The sequence below is a fragment of the Ruditapes philippinarum genome, unplaced genomic scaffold (genome assembly GCF_026571515.1).
Source record: "Ruditapes philippinarum isolate M1 unplaced genomic scaffold, ASM2657151v2 ctg4767_1_1_1_1, whole genome shotgun sequence".
Taxonomy (NCBI): Eukaryota; Metazoa; Mollusca; class Bivalvia; order Venerida; family Veneridae; genus Ruditapes; species Ruditapes philippinarum.
The window spans coordinates 203,140-215,983 of NW_026855004.1; the positions used below are offsets into that span (position 1 = coordinate 203,140).

The window sequence follows — 12,844 nt, forward strand, 5'->3', positions numbered from 1 at the left end:
TGAATAACATTATTGCTAAGGATTTTCGATGAAATAGTTTTGGGTCAGAATTAAAGTTTTTCTTGTTTACGTGTTGTAAATAGATCGAGTTCATCTTGAAATATTCAACATTGTTACATGTTGATGGGTGTTTGTCTTAAGTATGAATTTAGAATAAAAAGTATGGCAATTAAAATTCAACAAATTTCTTTTGCAATAAGTTGTTTTGTCAAATAGTACACAAAACATAAGCAAGTTTTAACAACTTGAGCACAATTCAGTAACTTTACAGTGAAGGTCATATTTAAACTCTCAGATTTTAGCTTTTCTGTTTCGGAGTAAAGTTGAACCGTAGTGCAAAATTTTTAATGCAGCCCATTATTCAAACATTTTAAAAGTTAACATGAAACTAAGAATACTTTATCTTGACAAGGTGCAGTTGTCAGTTAATACAGTTGTGGCTAGTTTAAGCAAAATTCAAAAATGAATGTCAAGGTTGAATTAAAGGTCGAGTTCAGTTTGACCTTGAAGGTATTGCCAGAAGATGGATGAAGTGTTTTTGTTATGCTATAATACAGCTTTCATTTTGCTATAAGGAACCCTAGCACGTCTTGAGGTATTTGCTTTACTTTATGAAGGTTGCTACCACTTGCCTAATATTTGGTGTACTTGTTTTATACTTCGACAAAACAACATTTAAAACCAAACCTTCATATGAATTCAAACGTGATCTTGACGTGAAAAATGAATGCTGCTCTCAAATATTTTTTTTATTTTAAAGCAAGGGAAAGTTTGGCCCCAGCTTATGGTGGCTCTGTTTAGGAAAAAAACTGCTTGTAGGAATATTTATATATCCAAGACCTTGCTTGACCTTCTGACCTCAAATTCAAAAGGTAGCATCTACTGGACACAGTCCTTGTATCTACTAAGTTTAAACTTATGAGTGAAGGTAAAGGTCTGTCGGGCTATCCTAAAAGATTATGTTCAAATTTGGACTAAGTTATAGCCACTTCTGGCAAAAATCAAGCAAAATTTAGACATTTGACCTTGAAGTTCAAGGTCATTTATGAATGAAGGTCAAGGTTAGTCTGATCTACTAAAAGGTCTTGTCCCATGGGTTGTTGTGGCCAAGTATGAAGACAATACACCAAGAATTTAACAGTTATAATCAAGGTACAATTTTGCTGACAGCAACGCCAAAGTGACTTACAATATGTCTATTTTTTATCTTCCAAACAAAAAGGAGGAGCCAAAAATAACAAATTTTCACTATTTTAATACTGATTGAATCCTTGGCATTTTATCAAATGTCATCGCAACAAGATTGCAGGCAGGAATAAATTCAAGTAATAAGGTTAATTTTTCTTTTCAAAACTGATAATCTACATGTAAGTCAAATAAGGTATTAGCCATACTTTATACTAAACATAATTTATGATGTCATACTTTATAAAAACATCTATATCATAAAGAGATGGGTAAACGTTATGTTGCATTGAAAAAGAGGAAATATTGTCATGGGAAAAATCTTAGTATCTCCAATGCTGTTTAATACTAAAATCAAATGGCACTAATATAATTCTTAAGTGTTTGATATGAATTTTTGTCCAATATGATTGAAGTGTTTTAAATGACTTACAAGCTAAAGTTTCAGGACAGATGTGACCTAGACTATTGAAGAAAATCTTAAACTAATGTGAAGCTAAACATTAAAATAATCCAGTCAATATCCCGGTAAAACTGTTAAAAGGTGCAAATCTAAATACTGTCCATACATATCTTTTATCATTTTTAATTAACTTTAAGCAAATGATTATTCTGACTTTAATATCTACAGAAAAACTTAACACATTAATTACTCAAGCAACCTACAGAATTCTTTATTTTTGAACTGGAGAATATCTGTTTTGTACTAAAGCACAAACTATAAAATAACTAACAATGTTATTGATGAGTTGTCAAAATCATCAGTATTGTTTATAAATACAACCAGATATACATACACACTTCAACAATAGTATCACAGACAAAAATCATGCAAAAACTTAAAATCACAAGACAACAGTCACTCATTTGTAAACATAAATGCAAAACGAACCACCTAGGTGTCTAATGAGTGTTACTTATTTAAAACTTCTACTTTGTTGTAATCATAGAAAATTTTCTTTTTAATCTTTTACTAAATTTTTATCCTTTTTTAAGTAAAAATACATTCCAGAGCCATGTGCTATAAGTTAATATATTTACTTCATTCACATTATAATTTCATCAAATTATTTTAAGTATTACCGATTCTTAACTACTGTTGTAATAAAAAACATAAAGACAAGGGATTACCTAATATGTTTTAATTTAAAAATCGAACAAACCATTGTATTAAATTACATCATAATTTATAGGTTAATTGATCACAAGTACTTCAATAGGGGAAGTAATAGACAATTAGTGCAATAACAACATGGGATAACTTATATTTGTCACTCTACTGTCTCCTGCCTCTATCAACAATATCACAGTACAATATAAATACAATAAATAAATCCAAAATGTAAATAATAAAAGAAAAGGGACATAATTCAAAGTAATACTAATACATCATACAACAAAAATTACATTGAAATTGATAAATTTATATCAATCTTTTGATTCAATTCTCTGTAATGCATGTTTAACATATCTTGAATATTTAATAGGGATGGCAACGAGTAACCGGTTAACCGAGTACTCGATCGAACGTCCGAATATCGGTTAACAAAATTGATATTCGATTACTCGGAAAAAATGTATAATTTCTATTTGATTTGCTATTGAGACAGTTTAATGTATCCAATTAGTTCAAAAATTCGGAGATGTGCATATACCTTCATAAATACCTGTTAAATGCAATCACGACTTCCTTGCAGAGGTGCGAAAATGATACCATAAATTTAATGAGGCGATCAACAGTTTGACACGCGCACATGTGTCGCTTACGTCATCCGGCCTCTTATGATATTTAGTTACCTTTAATTGTGTAACACAATGCAGTTTGTACCCGAATCTTGTTTTAAGGTAACATTTTTGAAAACAAGAAAGGGCCGTATTGCTATTATGATATAATATAAATTAAGGTAATAATTAGAACCGGTTAAACTTTTGTTGCCGCCAATCAGTCTATTTTATTACAAGAAGAAAAAGATGTTTCAACTGCTAAACATGTTTTAAACTTGATATTGCATTAATTAAAATGTTCTAAAGTATAATGTCGTTGATTTAATTTTAATTACTTTGTCTCCTTTGCAGTCCATTCTATGAATGTAATTGAAAACGAAAGTAGCATGCGGACGGTGTTGATATTGTGTGATAAACTTTGAAGATCATTGGAAATCGTCCGAGTAACCGAGTACTCGATCGGAAAAATGACCGAGTACTCGAGTATTAATTTTGGTATTCGTTGCCATCCCTAATATTTAACAATACAAGTACAATGTCATGATCTGACATATTTTCACAAATGTTTTGTATTAAGCCTGTGAGTTCATAATTAGTGCTGCTGTTTCGATGATAATGCTTCATGATAACTATATTTGTATATAAAGTTTGATTTAAAGACACATTATCACAGATAACTAAAATTATCAATTTCTTAATGAATCATGCAAAGAAACATAAAGTAGAAATGGTCAAAATTTTGACAAAGCAACATTTGAAATTTCTCTCGTCATGCAGAAACCTGTACTTGTCCTCTATTGTATGTATAATGCTTTTGGCAAAAGGACAGTACATTTCCTTCAGAGTGAAATAAAACTTCAGACATTGCAATTTCTTGATGTTAATCTGTAATCTGATGCCTTTTATTTAAAACAGTATAAAACTATTCACTGGTTCACTCTTGCCCTCCTTACTATCTTAAATAGGACTTGTCTATCTTTAACTTTTCAATACTAACATAATCACCATCTTTAGCGAAAATTATATCAAAATATTCATTGACCTAAAAGGGGACAGTATTAATCATTATAAACCAGATAGATAGCATGCATTTACCAGATAATTCCGGTCTGCACTGGTCACATGAGAAGAACCAGTTACTCCAAGCAGGCTATGGGTTATTATATTGAATATCTGATAACAATAACTTATTTCTTAGACAATGATTTACAAATAATTCATAAGAACAAATGTCTTATTCTTATCTTTTGAAATGACAATAACACTAAAGTACCTCGAAAGGCACAATTTAGAAGTACAATAAAAGCATAATCATACAATTTTGTTTATCAATGCAATAAACTACATGATAACTAGACTAGAACTAAAAATATAAAATGTGAGTGTGACTTGTCAAAATACTTACTTTCAGTAAATATGAGCTGAACTTAAGTATATAATTTTTTATCTCATTTGACTAGATTTTGTATACATTGTTATTACTTAATAAAAATTATCACAATAACAAAATTCATCAATCATAAAACATATTGATGGAAATGGGACTATAACACATTTAAAAATATTTCAAAAAAGTACCTGAAAAGATGTAAAGTTTTTATACTGAATAAATAATTCCTGATAAAGGTACAATAGCACCGAAAACAATAGAATCTTTAATAAAACTGAGCCATGGTTTGATGTGTAGTTCCTGTTTACACCATTTCAACAGTTTGAATAAATAAACATTAAATTCAATAATAGAAATAAAGAGTATGGTTAAATCTTTTTACCAACAAGGATAGAAATACTGTATTTATTCAACAAAAAAAAAAAATCGAACTTCAATTAGCACATATGTAAATGGTAAAGCAAATTATAGATAGTAAAACTTGATGTATAGAACTTGTTGAATCATGTCACGGTAGATTTTGATGTTACAATTTTGAATCATGTCACAAAAGATTTTGACATTACAATTTTGAATCATGTCACCATAGATTTTGATGTTATAATTTCTCTGCAACAGGTGGAAGACGTCGATTATACTTGAAATCCAGAACAAAATCTAACCAGCTGTCTGGGATTACAGAACGTATTCTGACCAACCACTGAAACAAAACAATAATGACATAAATCATATAACCAAATTTAAAATGTCACATTGATTAAAAGTCATGTTTGTTTGATATTTAATTCTCAATATACAATGCAATCATGTGGAAAAATAAATATAAAACTGCAAAATATGCCATGGTCTAGGAATTGATCATATTAGGGACATTATATCTAAGAAGCAGTTTTCACTTAGTCTAGTAAAATAGTGGTTATATTTGTTTCATAGCTGTACTTTAGTCTATAAACATCCAGGTACATGTGCACTCGTACATAACGTAAGTCAATGTATAACCTCATATGCATATATTAAGGTGACAAGAGACAAAGATATGAGCTTCCTTTATCAATTGCTATTGATGAAACTATAAATAACTTACATTATTGACATCAATTAGTTTACAGGATCCATCAACAAGATAACGTATCCTGGGATGAGTATTTGTGACAGCATCCTCCAAACTGTCTATAACTAAACCGGTTGTCTTGGCAGCATTTTTTGCAGCTTCTACAGTGCCCGCGTAGACAGCATCAAAATAATCCTTGCCATACACAGACTTAACTTCTTCCGAGGCATTTCCCCACATTGTATCCATCTCTTTACGTAACTTATGTAACTATACAATAAATTGAAGAATACATAAACTGATTAATTTCATTATCTGTTCAAAATTTACAATATTCCCTAAAAATGCCAGTGTCTAGATATAATCAATTCAATCTATGCATTGAAATGTATGTATTATGAAAATACACAAATAAGTAAGTATGAACGTGTAAAGTTTAAGACTATCATAGCACAGGACATAGCGTCAACTTTTTTGCAAGACCAGTCACTAGAACAATAAGACAGCAAGTTCCTGAAAAGCCTTTATACAATTTTGTATGCACAATTGATTTTCTAGCCTCCATCATAGCAGAAGTTATTACTATAAAAATATACAGTGATTCCAATAAACACCTTTATTAACTATTCAAATACACCTATTATTACAAAAAGTTACCATTCTATAATTAACTTTATTCAAAATGCAATGACAATACCATACCATACACTTACAGATTTGGCACTAAGCATGCCTGTAGTTCCAGCATAATCTCCTGGCTCAATGATAATGACACCCACACCAAACTTTCTCATCTCCAACCTCAGACAGTCTGAGAATGATTCTACAGCATACTTGGTGCTTCCATACACAGAATAACTTGGTAAACATATACGGCCTTCTGCACTTGTAACATTGATTACTCTACCTATCAAATAAATATGAGCCGCGTCACGACAAAACCAACATAATGGGTTTGCGACCAGCATGGATCCGCGCAGTCTGATCAGGATCCATGCTGTTCGCTATCAGTTTCTTTACTTGTAATAGGATCTGTAAGCAAACAGCATGGATCCTGATCAGACTGCATGGATGCGCAGGCTGGTCTGGATCCATGCTGGTCGCAAACGCATTATGTTGGTTTTGGCGTGACATGGCTCATATTTGTACTATAAGTACTATGGTTTAACTTATTATTCCATAATCAAATGTTTGTAATATTTCTGATATAATTCAATCATGAGTCTCTAAGTTACCCTATGATTTATCCATTTTTATCAGAGTTTAAAGTGAAAAACATCACAAAGTAAATTAATTAATCTCCAAAAAACTTTGTGCCACAAATTTTTCAGAATGATTTGACAAAAATTATCAATTTGCTTTTCAGTCTAATATAAGATGTCCGAATAATATGTTTATTCAACTTAACTTTGTTATACACGTAATCCTTCAAATATTCTTTTCTATAACTTACTGTGTATTTGTTATGCTAAGGAGGGAGTTGCGATAATGGTTAAAACGTCTGCATTTAAACAAAGGAATAGTGGGTTCAAACCCTGTTCAGTTGACAATCATGTTTCCTTTAATGGTATCTCTGTATATGTTTTTTTTTTAATTTGGGTTTGACGTGACACCGACACAGTATAGGTCATTTTTCTAGCTTTACTGGTGGAGGAAGACCTCAGGTGTCCCTCCGTGCATTTTTTCAGGCACAAACAGGCACCTGAGTAGAACCAGCTAGCTGGATAGCTTCCTCACATTAAAGAATCCAAAGTCCCTGTCGGGATTCAAACCCACAGGGGTGAGGGGCAAGTTGTTTGAAGTCAATGACCTTAACCACGCGGCCAGGGACGCCCCCCCCCCCTGTGTATGTGTACCAGGAGGTAAAAGTAACAAGTTGATGAAAATGCTTAATTTTTTTTTTTTTATTAAAACTGAGGTAAAATTACTATGTTTCAACTATTTTATGTTTCTACCTTTGCATTTTCTCACCAAAGGTAAGATAGCCTTGGTGAGTCTGATCACACCAAACTGATTAACTTCTGCTACACGCTTGAACTGCTCCATTGTGCTGAACTCTATATCACCAACAAAATTAACTCCTGCATTGTTCACAAGTGCCCACACACCTAGGATAAAAGAATGAAGTCTAGTTTTGTGTAGGATTTATAAAGAGGATTTATATTCCAGCTTATACTAGGTATATCAGTTAATTAACTTAGATGTATAATAGAATATAGTTTACTGTTTTTAGTAATACAAGCACTAACATGATTTTCTTAAATGTCAATTTCTTTGCCATATAAATGAGTTTTATCAACAATTAAGGTAAGTGAAAGTAAAAAGAGTAACTGAAAGTAAAAAGAAATAAGGTAATCATGCAATACGGTTCTTATCTTTTCCTCTATACTTTAAAATTAGTTCTATTTTTCTAAAAAAAAATAATTTCAACAACAGCTTTTTTTCAATTTTTTTTTTCACAGGATGGGGAAGCAGCCTACCCTTAATTTCGTGGAAAAATTATACCGTATATTTGCAAAAGTGGGGAGAAAAAACATTATGTAAATTCAAATTTGGGGGAAAACTGCATGAATTTAAATAATTTTTCTTTGGCTAAGCCCATGCTATAGAAGGAAAAAAAGCACTGATGTATCATTCAATATAATTATTCATACCATCTGGAGACAGTTTCTGTACATAAGTATGAAGACTGGCCACAGATTGATCACTTGTAACATCCAGCTGTACAACATGTATTCTGCCAGAGTCACTCCATTTACGTAGAATCTCTGCACCATCTCCTTTGTTGTCAAGGCAACCAGCAACCACAGTGAAACCCAAGTAGTCTAGCCTCTTTACCAATGCATGACCAAAACCTGTCCAAAATGTTCCTAGTATTAACAGTCAAATCATTTTTTCTTAAACAATGTAGACTTATCTCAAAGGGAATGGCATTTTTTGTTGACAAACTAGATTTTACTAGATTTTACAAAGGGAATGTCAATAATGCCCATTAACTACAAATGAACTGTAAAACAGAATGTAAAATTTGAACGGGCACCCAAGTAGAACCACCATCATTCAGTAAGCTAGCTGGATAGCTTTCTCACATGTATAATCCAAAGAGGCTAGCATGGCTTGAACGGCAGTGAGAGGCAAGTGCTTTGAAGTCAACAACCTTAACCACTCTGCCATGAACGCCTCTACGTAATATAGAATGGCTTCAGAAATTATACAGAATGTAAATAAAGAGTTAAATTGAAAATAAAGTTATCAACAACAGCAATAAAAAAATAATTAATGTAAAATTGACATTGTGAGAGCCTCTTGTAATAATTCTTTCAATCTTTTCTTCACATAAAAGCTCTGTTGTTTCTTTTCTGTTGCTTCAGTTGACTATTTTTATCAACATTACAATGTATTATACAATCACAATTTCAAAAAAAAATTAAAAAAATGATAAAATTATTTATATATTTTTATTTATGATTAAATTAATTTAATTAATTTTTCTATTTGAGCCCTGCCCATATCTCAACAACTAAAATGTACTATAGTACAGGTTCATTTATAAATTTCTTAAACAAAAAATAATCATACTACCAGTTGTGCATATTATATTATGCGAGCCTCTAGCGAGCATAATATTATTTTATACAACGAGATTGATAAATCAAGTATTGAATCTACATGAAAATAATATTCTATTTGTCACATAACTAATATTAGAATTATTTACAGTGAAAATAATCCTTTTTTTTTTGTTTTTATAATGACGTGCCTACCGTTAATACTAGTGATGGAAATCGGTTGAAATTGTTCAATCGGATGGGACATAATCGATAACTTTTCAAATAAAGTCGCATTAAAAAGAAGTATGACATAACATTTCTTCCCAAGGCAGTTGATTATATTCAGCAACATGAACTTCTTTTAGCACTTTTCAACACAGTTTTAACCTTATATAGTCATAATTTTACGACATAGATTTTATTTTTCAATGGATGTCAAATAATAACATTCACATCACATTATATTACCATTGTTTACATCACATATTGATCCTATTCAACTCCAAATTGTCTCTGAAATGATTTTTTTATCGGCGAGGTGTTCCTAAATGAATATTACTGTCAGAATTAATTCCCTTTGATACTTTTAACATTTTCGACGACGTCATAGAACAAATTTTTGTGAATCGATTATTGTCCCTTTACATAAAAGTAACTGATTATCGGCGACTTGCGACAATCAGAACATCACTAGTTAATATGGAGTCGCAAAAGCAGCACTGGTTTGTGATAAATAAACTAAAGTGAGAGAAAGATAACCTGTATCACATCCTGAGATAACCACTGTCTGCCCATTCATGCTGATGCATCTTTTTGTCAACTTCTTGATTAATGCCAACAGACTACATAACAGCAGGAAACTAACAAGGATAGTAGCAACAATTTTTATGGCTGCAATGAATGGAAGAATCGCCAAGACCACCAGATAAGCTAATTCAAATGAATGAAACGCTATAGATGTTTTCAACTTCATGTTGATCTAAAAAAGAAAAAGTAAAGTGTATTGATAAATTATCCATATAAGTTGCAGCCATATTTGTTTTTAAGAACTTAATAGTTAACACCAGGAAAGACTTTTATACAATCAAAAAAAAGTTAAAAACATATGTAAATGGTCCATTACTGTTAATGATTCAATATTTATCAATTATCACAAAGTAAAAGGGTAAACATTTAATAAGCATTTGCACACACATTCAAAATGTCTTGTTGGGTCCAAATCATTAGCAATACTGCTGGTTTTTATGCATAAAAACAATTATGTGAATAGCGTTATCAAAACTTTTAATTTTATTCAAAATATGCCATATTTCGTATGAAATTAATGTGAAAATCACTTGCATACAAAAGAAGTTTCCTGTGTAAGTATAATTTGTAATATCTGGACATTCCTGTAGTTGTACAGCATGACGAGATATTGTGCTATTGTGCTCTAATTAAAAAAGCGAGATTCTGCCCTAGAACGAAAATATCTCAGAATCAAGCTTTGGCACGTCAATATATTTTGACTAGACATTCCTGGTACCTCCCAATATAAAGTACCTTGAGGATATAATAAGGTTATTTAATATACTCAGGTCAAGACCATGTAGATATAGATAAAATGGTAGCTGGACATGGAATAATGGAAATCAGGCTGTTATATCAAACTAGAAGTTAACTTATTATTACAGGGATTTTTTTTGGCTTATTTTATAGCCGTTATTGGGTCATATTCCCAATTGAAAATAGTATAAGCCGCATGTATACAAAATGGCGTCGCTAAAGGTGCCAAACCTGGGAATAATCGAAAATCTACATCAAAGGAGCGCACAGAACAGCAATAAAAGGATGAAAAGAATAGACCTGAAACAAAATTTAATGAAAAATGGAAGCAGGACCATGAATCGTTGGTGTATGACAGGGAGGAGTTGAAAATGCGCTGTATGGAATGTGCCGATATTTACGGCGAAAAAAATTAAAACCAAAAAGTGTCTTTGAAATACCAACACAAGTTTTTCTTTGATTTTGATCAATTTTATTTGGTCTGACAGATTTCGTTTCGGTCCGACAGATTTTCATGGTTTGTCAGACCGAATGTCTGACATTTTTTTTTCAACTTTCAGGAAGTCTGGTATATTATTTTCCCAATCCACAGGAAAAAATTCCCAATTGAAAGTTACAAATTAAAAATATTGAACAAAAACAAAGTAATCTTTGCAAATAAAGGCTTCTTTACTGTATTAAATAGTGCTTAAATGTTTGAAGATGCCATCATAGACAGTAATTGTTTGCATCCATTTTATAACTGCAAAATTTCAGTCATACATTTTTTCCAATTTTTAACAAAACACCGCTAAAATTTTCAATTCCATGGGTATGGGTCATGTTCCCAAAATCCTGGAAAAAATCCCTTATAAATTAAATTAATGGAAACATTTAGTGGTGTTCACACAGCTAAATAGCCGAAATTTGTTTTATCCGCGTATATAGCGAAAACATGTAAACGTACAAAATTGGTGTTTCATAATAGTGCATAATTATAAAGTTTAAACCCAACATTAGGTTTTATAAACCAAGTACTCATTTTCAAACATTTTTACAAATCACCTTGTTTTTAAAAGCTAGAAACAGCAAAAAAAAAAAATTTAAATATCCACCCAGGGTAGCACTCCACAGTTAATTTCAAGTTCCTGCCGTCAATGTCCTACAAGCAATACGTCTAATAATTCTGATACCAAACTACACAACCTGGAAAAAGAAAACACATTTTGTTGAGAACATATATGACATAAGATTGCAAATCTACAAAGAAATTATCCCATCTGCAATAGGCAGGCAGTCAAAAAATTTGCAATTCATTCCGTTGAAGCCCAAAGTCTACAGTGGCCCGAGACCCAAAACAACACATTTCGACCCTCTGGCAAAAAATATCTGCAAATATACAGGCTAAAGGAACACCGTCTCTGCTTTAGGCAACTCCCTATACATGCAAAATATCACAAAAAGAAACTAGTCCTCAACCAGGTAGATTTTTTGCTACTGCTAAAAGTTTGTAACTCCCCTGTAAAATGACTTCTTTTTTTACCGTGCAATAGCTGTATAAAAGCAATGTTTACAAAAAATGGCCGGCCTTGACATTCATAATCAACAGCATGTGATTTCTGGCCATGTTTTCGAATTTGCCAGTTGATCATATTAGATGTCGACAGAAAACAAATTTTATGCTGAAAATGCATTTTAAAGACAACCAGTCATTTAGAATCCAGATATATTTCACTAATAATCGCAAGAAAATCCTCCCTGGCCATATTCGAGAAGCTGGCTACTTTACCATTACTGTGGTGTGCTACACAGTGTCTTGTAAGATGTGTCCCCTGTACAAAAAAAAGCAAATTTAGACATCATACCACTAAATATTATGGTGTTTGGTGGACAGAAGAAACCGAATATGACTCGGCATATTTCAATACATGCACATATATTTTATATTTTCTTTTTATAAAATCTAAACAACAGAAACTCAATCAGAAAAGACCAGACAATATACATACATACATACATACATACATACATACATACATACATACATACATACATACATACATACATACATACATACATACATACATGCATGCATGCATGCATGCATGCACGCACGCACGCACGCACCAACGCACGCACACACACACACGCATACCCACACGCGCACACATGCACGCAAGACGTGATTGTACGTACGTACGTATGCATATACATTATACTATAAGTTTATAATTGTGACATAACACAGCGGGGATAAACTACATTTATTATATACTTATAAATGAAATATTGAGAAATATTGATGAAATAAAATGCTTATTTTCATTTTCCGTATTTTCACTGTAAAAAGTTATTTTTCACTGCAGTGAAACATATTTTCCGTATTTTCGCTTGTGTCTTGCCAGACTACTTCCTTTT

The 12,844-nt window shown here is 31.8% G+C and overlaps 1 protein-coding gene across 1 annotated transcript; it reads right to left on the reverse strand.

The window, feature by feature from the left end:
- Positions 1–4,877: 4,877 nt before the first annotated feature.
- LOC132741797 (D-beta-hydroxybutyrate dehydrogenase, mitochondrial-like) lies at positions 4,878–12,294 on the reverse strand. The gene is made up of 8 exons (XM_060730067.1): positions 12,236–12,294; positions 11,492–11,542; positions 9,662–9,881; positions 8,006–8,206; positions 7,307–7,459; positions 6,065–6,258; positions 5,385–5,621; positions 4,878–5,000 (listed from the first exon to the last, which is right to left on the reverse strand). The coding sequence occupies exons 1-8, from the start codon at positions 12,287–12,289 to the stop codon at positions 4,899–4,901; spliced, it is 1,212 nt and encodes a 403-aa protein (XP_060586050.1). The 5' UTR covers positions 12,290–12,294; the 3' UTR covers positions 4,878–4,898.
- Between the last annotated feature and the right edge of the window lie 550 nt (positions 12,295–12,844).

Bases quoted from the DNA above. Each gene is read 5' to 3' on its own strand.
- LOC132741797 (XM_060730067.1), bottom strand. From the start codon at position 12,289: ATGATGTCTAAATTTGCTTTTTTTTGTACAGGGGACACATCTTACAAG. The intron at 11,543-12,235 runs TGTAGCACACCA...AGTGCTACCCTG, and splicing joins ACACATCTTACAAGACACTG to GGTGGATATTTAAATTTTTT. The intron at 5,622-6,064 runs GTAAGTGTATGG...TTTATTGTATAG, and splicing joins GCATGCTTAGTGCCAAATCT to TTACATAAGTTACGTAAAGA.